This window comes from Channa argus, chromosome 17 (genome assembly GCF_033026475.1).
Source record: "Channa argus isolate prfri chromosome 17, Channa argus male v1.0, whole genome shotgun sequence".
NCBI lineage: Eukaryota > Metazoa > Chordata > Actinopteri > Anabantiformes > Channidae > Channa > Channa argus.
Genome location: NC_090213.1, coordinates 3,952,224 through 3,967,232, shown reverse-complemented (window position 1 = coordinate 3,967,232; position 15,009 = coordinate 3,952,224). Strand labels below are relative to the sequence as shown.

Sequence of the window (15,009 nt, the reverse complement as noted above, 5' to 3'; positions counted from 1 at the left end):
AAGGTGCACACAGGACCAATAGATGCTAAAGACATGCATTGCTTTTGAACTGTGTGTTAATAAAGTTAGGTCACTTTATTCTAAGCGATTGACACAATATTCCCTTTATTATTTTTTTTTTATTTTTTTTTTTACTATTGTGTGTTTTAATTGTTTTGAGACACTGAAATAGTTAATTTGCAATTAAAAATAAAGTTTGCCGAGAACAATTTCTAATAATAGTATTATCCCATATTAGTTAAACTAGTTTGTTAATGCAGTTGTCCACTGAGCCGTAGCACCATGCTGCACTCTCAGATGCTGTGCATCACCTTCGTGTTGTTGACACCATTTGTCTTTGTGGAACAAGGGAGTTGAGGACATGTGTATCCTTAAATACACTGTATCAATCAAACCCACGTTTCCTCCAGACAGCTCCCAGCTGAACTTGAGAAAACTCTCTCTCCTCTCTTGTTGGTGTGTTTATGCATTTATCGATTGCAGTGAAGGACAGAACATTCCCTTTGTACAGATTCAAAACAACGAGTGTTGCAATCTGGGAGTCGCAGATGTGACGACGTGTTGTGCAAGGGAGAACTTCATCCCCGGCTCCACTTAGAAATCTGGATGTTTTCTGTATATAGCATGTTCACTCTACCAGACCACATTCACATGACTAAACTTACTATTCTGGCTGCAGTTTCCTTCACTAGAATATATATGTGCAATGTGAATCAATTCTAAAAAAATAACTTTATTAAATTGCATTGATGACTGTAAAAATCTGGATTTTAATTCTACCCAGTTTGTTGCAGGCAATGCCGTGTTGATGTCTTCAATAAGAAAATAAGGGCATAAACAACTTTCATACATTGTTTTTGAAAGTTTTTTTTTCCTCCAAATTATATAAACAAACAAAATGGACTTGGTTTGTTTGCAGAGGATTGGTAGAGCTTGTGTTTGTTTGCTCGCTAATACTGAAGAATGAACTCGAAGTGGAACAATTCTATTAGAGGGTTACCCCCCGTGAGGATTGGAACAATGGAAGGATGTACCACACACGCACGCACACACACACAAGCTCAACTTCCTGTAAAGCAGTGGACAGGAGGTGTTTACAAGGCGTGTGCAAAAGAACAGTTGTACGTCTTGGCTGTCGTTATAAAGACTCAATTGTATGTAGGAGTAAAATCCCATTTTGGCAGCTTTGTGTGATGGGGGGAACGGACGCACTTGCAGGAAAAGGAGGTGCAACTTGTCTTATCACTGGGCAGCGTATTTTTTAAACGGTGTCTTCTAAAAGTACAAAATATAATATCGTGTTGCTTTGTGGTGAAGAAAAGCTAAAAAGATTACTCTGATGTGTTACTTATTGATGTCCCCTCTGCTCGTCGGCTGCACTATGAATTGTTAGTTGTTCTTTGACTATGAGCTCTTGGCTATTTTAACAAACAGAAACTTTAAGCACCTCTGGCTTCTAAATAACCTCATGGATAAGTGGTTTGTAACCTGAGAAAGGCTCTGGAAAGCGTGTTGACACATACTAATGATGTGATCTCTAATCTTGGTGTGTCGCCAGCCCGTGATAGCAGTAGTTCTTGAGAAGTTGCTCAGCTTGTCAGATGATGAGACAAATGTTACATCACACCGACTCTTATACTCAGAGGAAAAACACGGAAATGCGTCGTGTAATTTACACCAATCAGCCAAAACATTAGGTGCACAGGAACAATCTCATGCAATCCACCTTTTCTATACATTTTACTTTTACAAAATAATAATTTCTATGTTAAGTCAGAAAGGAGATGATGCTACTATGTACTGTAGTGCATTATAAGAAGAGGTGGTTCTAATGTTTTTGCTGCCTTATTTAAACACTTCTGGTGCTACAGTTGTGTTTCTTTCTCGTCTCCACTTATTCTTATACTATTTCTGTTTTTACCAGCTTCTGCTCTTGAATTCTAAAACTGCACCTAACAAGGCTTGACTCAGGAAACTGATAGAATTGTGCCCATTTTACAGTAGATATCAAACTAAAAACCAAATGCCATAAGCAGCTTGACAGGTAAACAGGTAATTAGGGTACCAGTAGAATTTCCTACAAATTTGTTTGAAGCAGCCAACCCCCTCAGGCCATTTCACACTAATACAGGCCTGGCAACTTTGAGCTACACTTGATTTGTTGTGTCAGGAGTTTTTAAAGAATCACAGTTGTCCATTAAAACACAGTAAATCAAACAGTACATTTTTCTTTCCGTTTTTAACTGTGCTCTATACGGAGCAATGCACACGTTCACAAAAGAAAAGAAGTTGGCGAGTATAAATTACAAGTAAAGGTGTGTTTAACGTTTAGTGGTTGATAATTGCTTGTGGAACGTGACACATCCGGTTTGTGGCTCCTAGTTTTGTAGCTTCATTATCACAACATATCGGCTGTGTATAGGCTGCACATGTTTCAACATGCTCTTGTTTTTACCATTTGCCTATATAATCAGGTCAGTGTTTACCTGACAAAGACAATGGTTACATGTAGAGAACTCCTATGTCGTGTCATGTTTAAATTTCTTGGTGGCTCAGTGGTAGAGCATTAGGTTGGGATGCAGAAGGCTGGGGTTCAAATTGATCTATAACCTTCTTTCAATTCATAATGTTTAGTCTACGTTTTTTTTATTTTGTCTGAGATTTAATTTCCGAATGCATTATAAGGGTCTTAAATCTTTGAAGTGGCTATGATGTGTGTTTCTACTATATCACTTTAGCAAATGGTAGTGTGTAAAACGTCACGCCGCTCTCCTCAGCTTCATGGAGCTTTAGAGTGAGTTTGGTTTTATTGTTTATTGCTATTATGGTTCCCGATCTGACTTCTGTTTTCAGAGAGGACACGCCACAGTTCATTACCTGCTAAGCAACAAAACAATAGACACAGTTACTAGTTGGTGAAGACTGTGGGAAGTTTAGGGGCTAAAGACACTGATTTCCTTAGTAGTCGTTAGAGCATCGACTCATTAGGTGAACAGACACAACTCCAAATGGATGATAACGTGGCTCTGTAGCTGCTGGACGTGTAAGTAAGCAACTGTTAGTTTGGCCACTTAAACTATCGACATTACCCAGATGTTCCTGGGAACATTTGATGCTTTTGAAATGGTTTTATAGCCCAACCCTGATCTGTGCTTTGCCAAAAATGTTAATAGAGGGGGGCTACAGACGAACTCGAACAAAGTCCATTTGATGCTTTAGACAGGCTGACGTGCACCTTTGCACTGCAGCTTTTTAACCCATGCAACACTGGGTGTAACTTAAGCTACAGAAGAAGCTGCGGCCCTTCTGAACCCCCCCTGGTATCCCTCCAACCCTCTTAAAGTCCATGTAATTGTCCTATGGGAATTTAGGGAATCTCCACAAGTGTCAGTGGAGCCAGTTTTGGCTCCCTGATCTTCTATGTACAAGTCCATGAAGCTGTGGCTCCATGTGAAACACAGGCCCTCTAATGTCTTCTGTAATGTACAACAGACATAAAACAGTCACAATGATTCACTGTCCTCCTCTCATCTTAATGTCACTCACAGGAAATTCGTGCCTGCATGAACCCAGCCTCATTATTACATATACACGCACACACAAACACACATAATTCCCCACAGAGTTGAAATATTGTGGATTAAATAGTTTCAAGGCCTGGTGTGTCCACTGTTTTTTTTTTTTTGTCCTGGGACACAGATTTCTATATGATGGCAGATGTAGCAAATGAAGAACTAGTCTCCATTCATTCGATTCACATAGAAAATCGTTGTGTAAACAGGATAAAACTCAGTGGCTCTTTAGCCCGTCACACATCTAACATTTTATCCTTTGGTGGATGCACTTTAAAACATTGCATTTCACCATGTCTGTGGTTTACAGCTGTTATAAGATAGAAGGATGACAAAAATAAAGCTGAATGCCAGCTGTGCTGTGGTGATGTCTTAGGATCTAATTACAGTGTGACTCAAAAATATTTTAAAAACATTTAATATTTGCAACTGACCTCAACAACAAGGGTTATATGTATAGTAACTATACCATTAGAACTAAAAGTTATTTTCTTTTTAATATTCCTCTTTAGACTCTACAGCTTCTCAATCCAGGGTCTCCCTCCACATTTGTGCTTAATCCTAATTTTGTTCTTTTCAGTGACAGTTGCTCTGTGCATATAACACTGCACAGCGCCATTTGTTTTGGCAGCAGAACACTTGAGAGATTCTGATCTTGTGGGATTTGCTTATACTGCAGTGGATTCATGGGAATTTTACTGTCCAGCAACTCATACTAGTAGAAAAATTGTTTAGTACTTGTATCAGTACTCTGTATTGGCAAGTACTTAAATGTAAGTAGATGTACTCAGTCTGGAATAAAGTGGTATCAGGACTAAATGTGTTCACAACATGAGCCTCAGCACTGCTGACTGCCGCGGTTGGAGGCATTGTGTTTTAGGGTTTCTGTCTAGTTCTGATTTAGTTTTCTTGGGGACGGGGGGGTTCATCACACCTGGCAAACATGTCCAGTTGGACCTCAATGCTTTAATTCTAGCCTAAAATCAAAGGGATTCCATCAACTGCTGTACCCATGGTGCATTTTGTTGGACTTTGGAGCTGTAGCAGAATCATAGACGAAATGATTTACCGTGTTGTTCCTTAATATTTTGCTGAACTTTCATACACTTTGAAGTCCACCACTCTTCCCAATCTCACTCGATGGTGTTTTATCTTTTTGACCACAGCTGACCAAACAACCCCTGCCTCTGTTTTACAAGATGTGGCTTTACTCACATGCATTTAGTCCTCTGCTCCAGAATTTTGTGAGCACGTTTTTTTTTTCTTAATGTGTAGGTGATGTTCCATTTGAACTTAAGTTAAGGAAATGCATCAGAAACTATCTGCACTAAGTCGAAAAGTGACGAAAAGATGTCTTTAGTTTTCTGTCAGCAACACTGTAGGTAGCTTTTTGTTTGCACTTCCCAACAGTTTATCTTCACTTGAAGCAAAGAGAAGAATGCATTTAATGTCCCTGGCTTAAGTGCAAGTTAAATGTTTAGCACAGCAGAGTGTCAGCAATGGAAGATTTCTGGTATTGATTTTTTTTTTTCTGACGCTACTGTTGCACAAACTGAGGATAAACATGTCAAGACGGTAAAGACAGCGTGTGATACCTCTGACAACATGCCAGCACTCTGCTTCACTGTAAACCACCTCCCCACTTCACAAGAGAACCACACACAATCACAAAAGCTCTTGCTTGTGTGTCTATTTATTGAAATTACAGTCTCTGAGCTCCCTTTTTTCATCAGTGGTTTCATTCTTTGCTGTGCCGTTGTTACTGAGTACAGTATCCAGTGCTTACACTGGGGAGATTTGTATGTTTCAGCAGTAAACTGTGAAGAAAAAGATAAAACTCAAGTTTAAGGCGGTAAACAGTGTTTGACTGCTGCAGTTACTCTGTAGATGCCTTGAAATGTTTTAGTTTGACATGTAGGTGAACTCGTTACCTCATTAAAAAAAAGGGCTTGGTGTTCAGGAAATGACAGCTCTGTAATCCCCCCTGGTTCTGTTCAGTGTCAGTGCATAAATGTGTCTGAGAAACTCCTTGCTAGTGCTGGACTCCCTCTTGGTCCAGTCAGTGTAGATTTATGCCAGGATGACACCACACAACATTTATCCTTTCAAACAATGTCAGATTATCATAGTGCTCTGTAATGTGTAGGTTTCCTGGGGCACAGACATAACATAAACATTCAAATGATATTCAAATGTTTCTCTGAAGAGCTTCAGGCCACAATTGTTCAGAGCTTCACATTTAACTATTGTTTTGTTGTTTTGTGTCTCCAGTTGGACTAATTAGAGCTGTTAGATTGAGAATGCGATTATAAATTCAGTCCATAGTGAGCTACTGTAGCTACATTGATTAAAACTTCAACAGAAAGGTGGTGCAAGCATAGTAATTGTAATTATCTTTTCTCGATCGAGAGATGAGCCAACACAAACACATTCATTCACGGGTTTGCGTGCACTTGCATAATTATCGGTGGGCGTAATAATGGGTTAGTCACAAAATACTTGGTTACACATGTTTACACACAGTGTAACACATGTTACACTGCAGTAACTTGGTCACTCTGAAGCCAGTTCCCATTTAAGTAGCCATTCAGATATTACATACATATCAAGAAAACTCCTCCTTTTCTTCATTTCATCTCATTGCCAGTCTGGGGCACAGATACAGTTGGGAAACAAACATTTATTTTATTTTTTTTTTTAGCTTGAGTGGTTTTAATTTTTTGCAGTGTTTTTAATGATTTCTAGCTTTATGTTTTTGATCACTGATTGTGTTTGCTCTGATCGGCTGATTGGCCTTTTTTTGGTTCTAAACACCGTGTGCTGATATGACCTTAATTATACTTTGCTCTGGCCAAAGCTAATGAGTGTTTCTTTAAAGTACATCCTTTCTCTCTGCAGGGTGCTGGTCAGGAGAAGCTTGGCATCTACATCAAATCTGTTGTCAAAGGAGGAGCAGCAGACATGGTTGGTACAATCATTAAAACTGAGCCATGACAGGAAAATGATGGAGAGGCAGTGACTGATTCTGTTGTATGTGTTGGTGCTTATACAGGACGGGCGTTTGGCCGCAGGTGACCAGCTGCTGAGTGTGGATGGACGCAGTCTGGTCGGCTTATCACAAGAGAGGTAATGACAGACACTGTTATTGCTGTTTTTGCTCAGAAAATTATGTAATGTGATGTCAGTGAACTAAATGTGCCCGTGTGCTAATTTCCATTTGAACACTGGAAATGGTGAATTCCCAACTGAGACACATAAAGATTAAAGAGTAGCTGCGACAAAACACAGCAATCCACTTCAGAAACACCAGAGTGGAAATGTGGCTGCACATTGTAAATTTGTCTTGATATACTCAACCAGCTACAGCCCAGTATTGACGTATGTTTGGTCACGTGATAATGAATCTTAACTTTCTATTTCTATTTTGAGGATTGAAAACATTTCAAAAGTAAATTGTCTTGTTGACGGGACATCAGATGACCACATGTTGGAAACCTCAGGGTTAAGACATGCTGAAGCGGTTGCGTCCCAGCTGTCCTCATAAAAAGAGAAAATTTCAAACGTGTTTGGAACACAGTGCAAGCAGAAGATGGGCGTGTGTGTGTTTTGGTTACAGCACTGGAGATCTCCGATTAATCCAGTTATTCCTCTTGCTCAACGTGTACTGGCATGTGCTTTGTTATTACGGTTTGTCGGATCAGAGGCAATTTGGGATTTAAATCATTTTTTAATGTGAAAACAGCAGGCTGGATTTGTTTATTGTGCATAAATAGCCCACATCAGGTAACTTTTCATCACCGTCTCTGAACGTTGGGCCCCAGCCATTTCCTCTCCTATAGTTATTTACAACAGGTTAAAGGGCAATTTTATTGATTTACAACTTTGTTCTTATTTTTATAGTTGTGGAGTTTGTGTATATAAGGGCTGTAAAACTTCCTTGTATGTTAATAACTCTCTGAAAAACCCGTCCAGATGACATTATCTGGTAGAGTGTTACCAGTGTCGATGATGTCATCTGAAGGGGCTGTGGAGGAGTATTTCAACCAGGTAGAGTCATCACAACTGGAAGAAACAAAGGGATATTTTAATACGTGGAAGTCCCCCAACTAGAATAACTAGAACAAAAGCAAAGCAAGACGATCACTGAAGTCGTGCCTCAAGTACAATACGCGTACATGTGTGAAAAACCCTGTGACCTCTCCAAATAGACTGTATATTCGCTCAGCATCAGCAATTTGACGTTACACTCCCAGACTCCCAGACACTACTCACTAGTCAAATGCACATGGCTCATTAGTCCAACCTGCCCTTCAGCTATTTAGAGTATTTGGTTAAAGTCCTGTGCACACATGGTGGGTGCTGTTTGTGTGTGAGACACAGCAGATTTAAACGCAAGTGAAGTGAGTTTCTTGCAATGATGGATATAATCCCTGCCTCTCTTGCTTCATAATACATGGTACTAGTGATTCCCTACAATGGCCAGTGCTGGAGAAAATGGAAGAGAATTAGAGAAAACCAGTTTGTTTCTGTCCTTGCAATATTTTTGTAACTAGCACAAGTATTTTCATGTCTGCTTCATTCTGCAGACTTAAAAGTTCTCTGATTCAGTTTTTAGCTAGTAATCAATCAATGTTTTTTAAAAAAAATAGTTAGATTGTATCAGGTACCTTGAAGGTGTGTTACAGATGTGACATTCGTGCCGTCTCCTCCCCCACTCTCCCACTCTGTGATCAGGGCAGCAGAGCTGATGACGAGGACGGGCTCAGTGGTGACTCTCGAGGTTGCCAAGCAGGGAGCCATTTTCCATGGACTGGCTACGCTCCTCAACCAGCCGAGTCCAATGATGCCAAGAGGTGAAAAAAGAAACACACAGTAGCAGCTACAGAGTTAACAATATATCCTGATGTCAAGATTTGCAGTTCTTGTTATTCTTAATTCACTACTGGTATAAGATTTAATGTTTAAGTAATGGTTAGGAACCAGACTTAAGAACGGCGTTATATTAGATCAACATAAATTTTATCAGTTCTTAAACTTTTTTCCCTGATTCTGAATTCTTTTCAAAGTGTAATAGGATGCGATTTATAGGATATTTTATAGACAACAATAGAATAATTTGCTGTTGATTAGCTTCTTAAACCTGCCGGTTTTTGTTCTAAGTTTAAGTTGTAATGAATGGACTTATTGTAAGTTCCACTATTAGTTAATGCCAGTAATCTGGAGTTGTAAAGGATGGAAGAGAAACAGACTTGTCCAGACAGTGTGTCCTTGTTGTCTATTTTGCAGCCCAGTTTAAAAAAAGTGCTAGCAGACGAAAGGATATAATGAGTGTTTGCGGCCAGAGCCTGCTACGTCTATGTGTGTGTATGCGTGTGCATGTGAGCCTGCACACACATGCATGGCACGAAGTTTAGTGGGTTGTCTGGCTGTATGCTGGTCTTTGTCTGCTGGAATGTGACCCCACATTTATTAAGGAAGTCTTCAGGCTAGGCCAGCTTGTGGTCCAGGATGACGCTAAAGGGTGTTTCTCCCAAATTCCCTAAACCACAGTGAGTTTTCCCATACAGAGTGAAGTTAAATCACCCGGCAGTGAAGGACACGGGTCATTCTTAATGAAATAACGGTTGGGAAGCTAGACAAGGGCCTTGGTGAGCAACATGAGATCTTCAGAGGCTGAAGAAGCACTCAACAACAAATTTTTGAGATAATCCTGGATTTAAAAATAATATAACTCTTAATGAAAAGGGATGTAAACTTTGAAATTCAATGTTGAGGTGAAAAGTTTATAAAATCATGTCAACAATTTGAGATCAAACTACAGACAAAACAATCTAAGCCCAAAGATCAAAATAATTTGACATTAAAATGGCCAAAGGCAAACTAGAGTGACATAGAGTGGAGAAAATGATTGTAACAGGTAACTCTAATAGCAATAAATAAAAATAAACCTTCAGCTTTTTCACATCCTCTGTCATTTATTCTCTATTCTTTGTCTTTTCCCTTCTGCGTGTCAGCATCAGACCGAGGCCGTGAGAAGAATGGGAAAATGCGACCAAAGAGTGAGGGGTTTGAGTTGTACAACAGCTCGGTCCAGAACGGCTCCCCTGAGAGTCCGCAGGCGGGATGGGACTCTTACCCTGAACCAAAGAAGATGGGTGGCGAAGATCGGCTTCTCAAAAACCGAGCTGACCACCGCTCAAGTCCCAACGTAGCCAGTAAGAAAATCTCAATTAAAATTACTCCGTTAGACTTGGATTACATTAAAATAAATAAATACATTGAATGTATCTGTGGTAAACAAGTCAGTGTTATGGGCAAATTGTATGAGCAGTGATGGAAATAGGAAAAATAGTAAAACTGCTGCCGCGTCTTCTTCAGATCAAGGCCAGAGTCCTGCAGGCAAAGCCGTGTACCCTGGAGGACCTGGCACTAAGATAACATCTGTCTCCACTGGCAACCTGTGTGCAGACGTAAGTAACTGTGGCATCTGAACGAGGAATGTTACAGTAAACTCGCATTTACACTCGAGGACGCAGATGAGAAATATTTTCTCATTTGGTATGTAGGTGTTTATTTAAACCAACTGACAATATCACACGTAGCAATACATGATTTCTGTTTTTATTATTCAGGATGAGCCATCCCCACCCCGTCCTGAAGCCTACCCCATCCCTACCCAGACCTATCCAAGGGACTACTTTACCATCCCAGCACCCAAGAGCCAGGACCGGGTAGTGGTTCCTGGGCAGGGGCCTTCACACCACTGGCAGGGGATGGAAGACAGAGAACGCCTCCCTGTGGTCGACAATATCCACAGCAACAGCATGCAGGTACTTTCTGAGAAACGACGAGCCGATTTTCAAACTGATGGCATTAGAAATATTTCTACATACATATATATTATTTCCATCATTTGTGTCTTTTCACCTCCACCTCATTTTCCCTTTCTCTACTTCCCACTTTGTGTGTCGGCATTATCCACCTTTTTCGCCAATGTCTTTCCTCAGCGGATTAACCATTCCCAGGAAGAGTTGTACCCCCCGCCAGGAGGTCTGAGGCCTGACATGCAACCACACTACCAGCAGGACTACCAGCACCGGGACCTGGACTACCAACACAGAGACCTTGACTACCAGAGAGGTCCTCCAGGAGGTAGGAAAAGCCAAAAGAAGCATGATAAAGAGGGTGGAAAGCCAGAGAGTTGGAGAGATAAGGGCTGCAAGGATGAATGGTCACATTGTGTAATAGTTTAGCATGATTGTGTAATGTTCCTCTAAAATTTATTCATGTTGAATAATATTGCTTTTCTTTTTTGATTATGTAACATTCGTATTGAATGGTGGAATTGTTTTTTCCACCCCATTTGTGACCACTAAATAATGTCAGATAGTTATAGTTAGCGGTTAAAAACCACGTTTAATTGCTCCGCCACAAGCTCTTGTTCTATTTAAAACCGAGTTTTCTCCCCGAGGCAAAATGTTTTTATTTCAGAAAGCAGACATCTTTAAGATCACAAGAAGTCGTTTTGACTTTTCACTGCGGTTTGCATTACGTACATTGGGATTCATGGTGCAATGTATGAGGTTATGAGACTTCCTGCTAAAGAACATAGAGGAAAGAATTGCACTTTGTCTTTATGTAAAACTGAGTTTTGTGTGTATCTGTTTATTAGGAGGCCCTGACCACTGGCCCTCTCAGCCACAAGTGTCCTCCTCAGTGGAGTCATCCAAGTCCAGCCAGGAGCACCTCAACTTCTCAGCCTCCTCCTCCTCCTCCAACAAGGCCCAGAACCAGAAGACTGGTCCAGGCCGATGGAAGACGCCCAACACCCCGCATGCTGTGCCACCACACTCGGCTCAACCATCTCGCTCCGACCTGCCACCTCCTCCACCTCCACCACCAGCCCCTTACACTGACCCCTACGACCCCCAATCTGACCTGCCGCTGCCACCACCTCCCTCTGCTATGAACCCAATGGCAGCTCAGCAGGCTGCTGACCGCAAGAAACGGGAGGAGCAGCAACGCTGGTATGAAAAGGAGAAAGCTCGGCTAGAGGAGGAGAGGTGTGTTTTTCAGTTGTTTTTTTTAATAAAATGTGTTTTGTTAGATGTATCTATCGATACTTCACTATTCATAATCATAATTGCTGATGATGATAATCATTTTCCAGGGAGAGGAAGAGGAGGGAGCAGGAGAGGAAGCTGGGTCAGATTCGAGCAAACCCAGTCATGCCCGTCCAACCTCATAACAATGGAGGGGCCTTGCCTCCTCCTCAACACCAGCCCCCTCTGTCATCTGTAGCCCCTCCCCAGCCCTACCTCCCCCCACAGCCTCCACTATCAAGACCCGAGAAGCTGGTCAGCCTGCCGCAGTCGGCTGTTCCTCCCCCTGCAAGTGCCTCCAACCCTGCGGGTAACAAACTTCTTTGATTTCTTCATATATATAATACTGAATCTCAAAAATGTGACTTGTTTATTTTATTATTAAACAAACTCTAATTATAGGCATGGACACAGTGATAAGGGACCTTCTACCACAGCAGCAGCCCCGGACCATTGAAAGGCGAGACCTGCAGTACATCACCATCAGTAAGGAGGAGCTGATGTCCAGTGACAGTCTGTCTCCGGACCCCTGGAAGAGAGACGCCCGTGAGAAGGCAGAGAAACAGCAGCAGCTTCACATTGTGGACCTGCTTGACAAGGAGATCCAGGAGCTGCAGGTAGGCACAAAATGAATAAAGAAAATGTTTAGGTAAGAAGTTTGACACCATCGACTGCACCTCTCTATTTAAAATGCATGAGTCAAATTAAGACTTTGACATAGGGAAACAGCTGTAGCCTCTTTCTACCCAGAATTACCAAAAATCTGACATGAACACGGCTGAAGCTCAATAAGCAACATCCTATAACTTGCTGGTTTAATTCATATAAAGCCATTGTCTAAAGGCAGCGTCTCTTTGCCTCTTTGTACACAGACAGGCTCCCTGTTTCCAGTCTAACGCAGAGAAAGAAAGCCGATTTTTAAAATGTTAAGCTATTTTCTTATTTCCTCTGAGGAGAACTTTTAGAATCTGTTACTACTTTTAGTTGAGAATAGGGAATGTTTAGGGTTTACAAACCATGGTTTGATTAGCCTCAGAGAAAGAAGTCGTGATAAGACTTGTTCTAATCACGCTTTATTTTTCAGGCTAAGCCGGAACGAACGGCAGAGGAAAGCGACCGCCTCAGGAAGCTAATGCTGGAGTGGCAGTTCCAGAAGCGACTGCAGGAGTCCAAGCAGAGTGACGAGGATGAGGAGGAAGAGGATGACGAGGACATGGACACCATGATAATCATGCAAAGGCTGGAGGCAGAGAAGAGAGCCAGGGTGAGACGGGTGGTGGTGAGGGTGGAGGGAGTGAGAGGATGGTAGGTTGAGGAAAGACACTAAAGAAAAGGAGAAAACTTTAACAGTTTGTTGGAAAGACAGAAGGAAAGGCTGAAGTTAAATGTAGTAAAACATATGGGAGATACAGGAAGTCCTGTTTAAAGACTGCTTTGGCAGAAATAAAACATCTGACCTCTGTTTTTCAGACGATAGTGCCCATCAGCCTACAGTTATAACATTCCCATCTATAGTCTAGGACAAAAAAAGGCACAGGAAATCATGCTGATGGGGCGGAAAACAGAACTGCCTTTCAAATTCTAGAAGAGGAAATGGATTCCTCTGTGGCAGCGCTGCTACTATGAATGTCCTGCAATGTGCATCTGCAACATGCTTCTGTCATCGCTTTGCCATGCTGAGCTGCTTAAATGTGATTGGCTGGGAGGGGTGGATGGGAGGGTTTGGGCGGGCGGGCAGGCAGGCAGGCGAGCGAGGATGCTGGTAATGCTGCATTCACGTCATAGGGAAACAACTGTGAGGGGGCATTTGAAGAGTGTGCAAACTTAGAAATTGGGCAAATTGGCTACAAATTTCTCCTTGGAGGTGATGTCAGAATGTGTCCTTACTTGTATCTGGTGTATTTCTCATATAATGCAAATGCAGCAGAAATGCAAATGTTGGCAGAAGAAGCCGTGACTTTAACGTCACTCAACAAGGCTCTCAGCCCGTTGATGTTGCCACGGAAGAGTCAACAAAAGTTCTTTACAGAGGCATTGTCACAAGCTAGAAGGAGCCATTTCACAGAGGCCTAAACATCTATAGCAGCTGTGATTGACTACGTAATTAGGTTGCTTTAGCACACGTCTAAACATTTATTAATCGTTGTCATTTTTCTTACTCTTCTCTGTAATAAATTGAGTATGGCTTGATGTAGCAGGCTATGGATTGGGGGTGTATCTGGCAGCGTGCGGTGGATGTGTAAAGCTCTAATGTGGGCAAGAGTGGAAGGTGTTGAACCTATACTGGTGGGGTTCTGTTGACGTGGGTGGTTTGAAATGATTAAAACATATCATTTTCAGTTTTTATACGAAGATAATGTAATGTTCATAACGTAAAAAACCTAAATGCAGTAATCTAACATTTTAATCTGAACTCCTACAGCATAATTTATAGTAATCTTGACAATCACAGAGGAGAAGGTAAAGTCTATTTATGCAGTTCAAAGTCTCAGACCCTAGACCAAATCCTTAGTAAGGCTCGAACAACCCCCCTACATCAAAGGTCAATTCAGTCAATTACAGATTTGATAAGTTTTCTGACTCTCTTCTTGGAGCCATCTCCACACAGACACTAAGACAAACAATCAAGGGGACTATGAGGACTTATTCCCATGTGCCATACAGTCCTGTTGTTGTCCAAAAACAATTAGAAACACATTAACCAGAAACAGCGCACCACTGGGTGACATGGTTCATCGTTCAATATGCTCCTTGAAGATTTTAATCAAACGTTGCTTCTGTATTGCCAAAACTTTTACAGTTGCATGAGATCTTCAGTGGAAATATGATGTTTCAGAGCTTTTCCATTTTTTGCAATGGGGAAACCAGTTGCTCAGTGGAGCAGTGTGTCTGGCTGATGTATTTGAACTTGAATGTAGGAAGTGAGCAAAGTTTTCCTTTAATGAAACTAAACCGCTTTAGTTAATAATAATACAAATAGATTATATAAGATGCAGCCATTGTCCTTAGACACTCAGTTTACATAAAGAATAACAAAAAGTAAAAATCTTTAAAAGGACAATTAAAAAGATCCAAGAGCCCCTTGAAGTAACAGTATTAATTGTTGGCAGTGCAGATCCGTTTTATCCTGAAGTTTACATTGCATAACTTTTTACAGTTCAGAGTTTCTGTTTTAAGATGAAAGCTCAGAATAGTGAGCTACAGTAAAAGAGGAGAAGTTAGGTGCTGCAGTGGATTTTGGCTTTTAAACAGCAGCAACTAAGCACAGCGGGGGAAAAAAAACACTTCAGCAATGTTTTCACTTTACTATTTGTCCTTCCCCCTCCCTTTAATTT

At 41.2% G+C, this 15,009-nt stretch overlaps 1 protein-coding gene across 11 annotated transcripts in view; it reads left to right on the top strand.

Moving 5' to 3' along the window:
• afdna (afadin, adherens junction formation factor a) overlaps nt 1-15,009 on the top strand; it is an 87,105-nt gene that overhangs the window by 58,097 nt on the left and 13,999 nt on the right. For all 11 annotated transcript variants that reach the window (XM_067482550.1, XM_067482551.1, XM_067482541.1 and 8 more), the window contains 11 exons: nt 6,471-6,536; nt 6,625-6,698; nt 8,307-8,425; nt 9,587-9,787; nt 9,951-10,042; nt 10,205-10,402; nt 10,580-10,724; nt 11,245-11,635; nt 11,743-11,984; nt 12,077-12,291; nt 12,759-12,938. In XM_067482550.1, the coding sequence (XP_067338651.1) occupies nt 6,471-6,536; nt 6,625-6,698; nt 8,307-8,425; nt 9,587-9,787; nt 9,951-10,042; nt 10,205-10,402; nt 10,580-10,724; nt 11,245-11,635; nt 11,743-11,984; nt 12,077-12,291; nt 12,759-12,938 (1,923 nt within the window). The remainder of the gene's footprint in view (nt 1-6,470; nt 6,537-6,624; nt 6,699-8,306; nt 8,426-9,586; nt 9,788-9,950; nt 10,043-10,204; nt 10,403-10,579; nt 10,725-11,244; nt 11,636-11,742; nt 11,985-12,076; nt 12,292-12,758; nt 12,939-15,009) is intronic.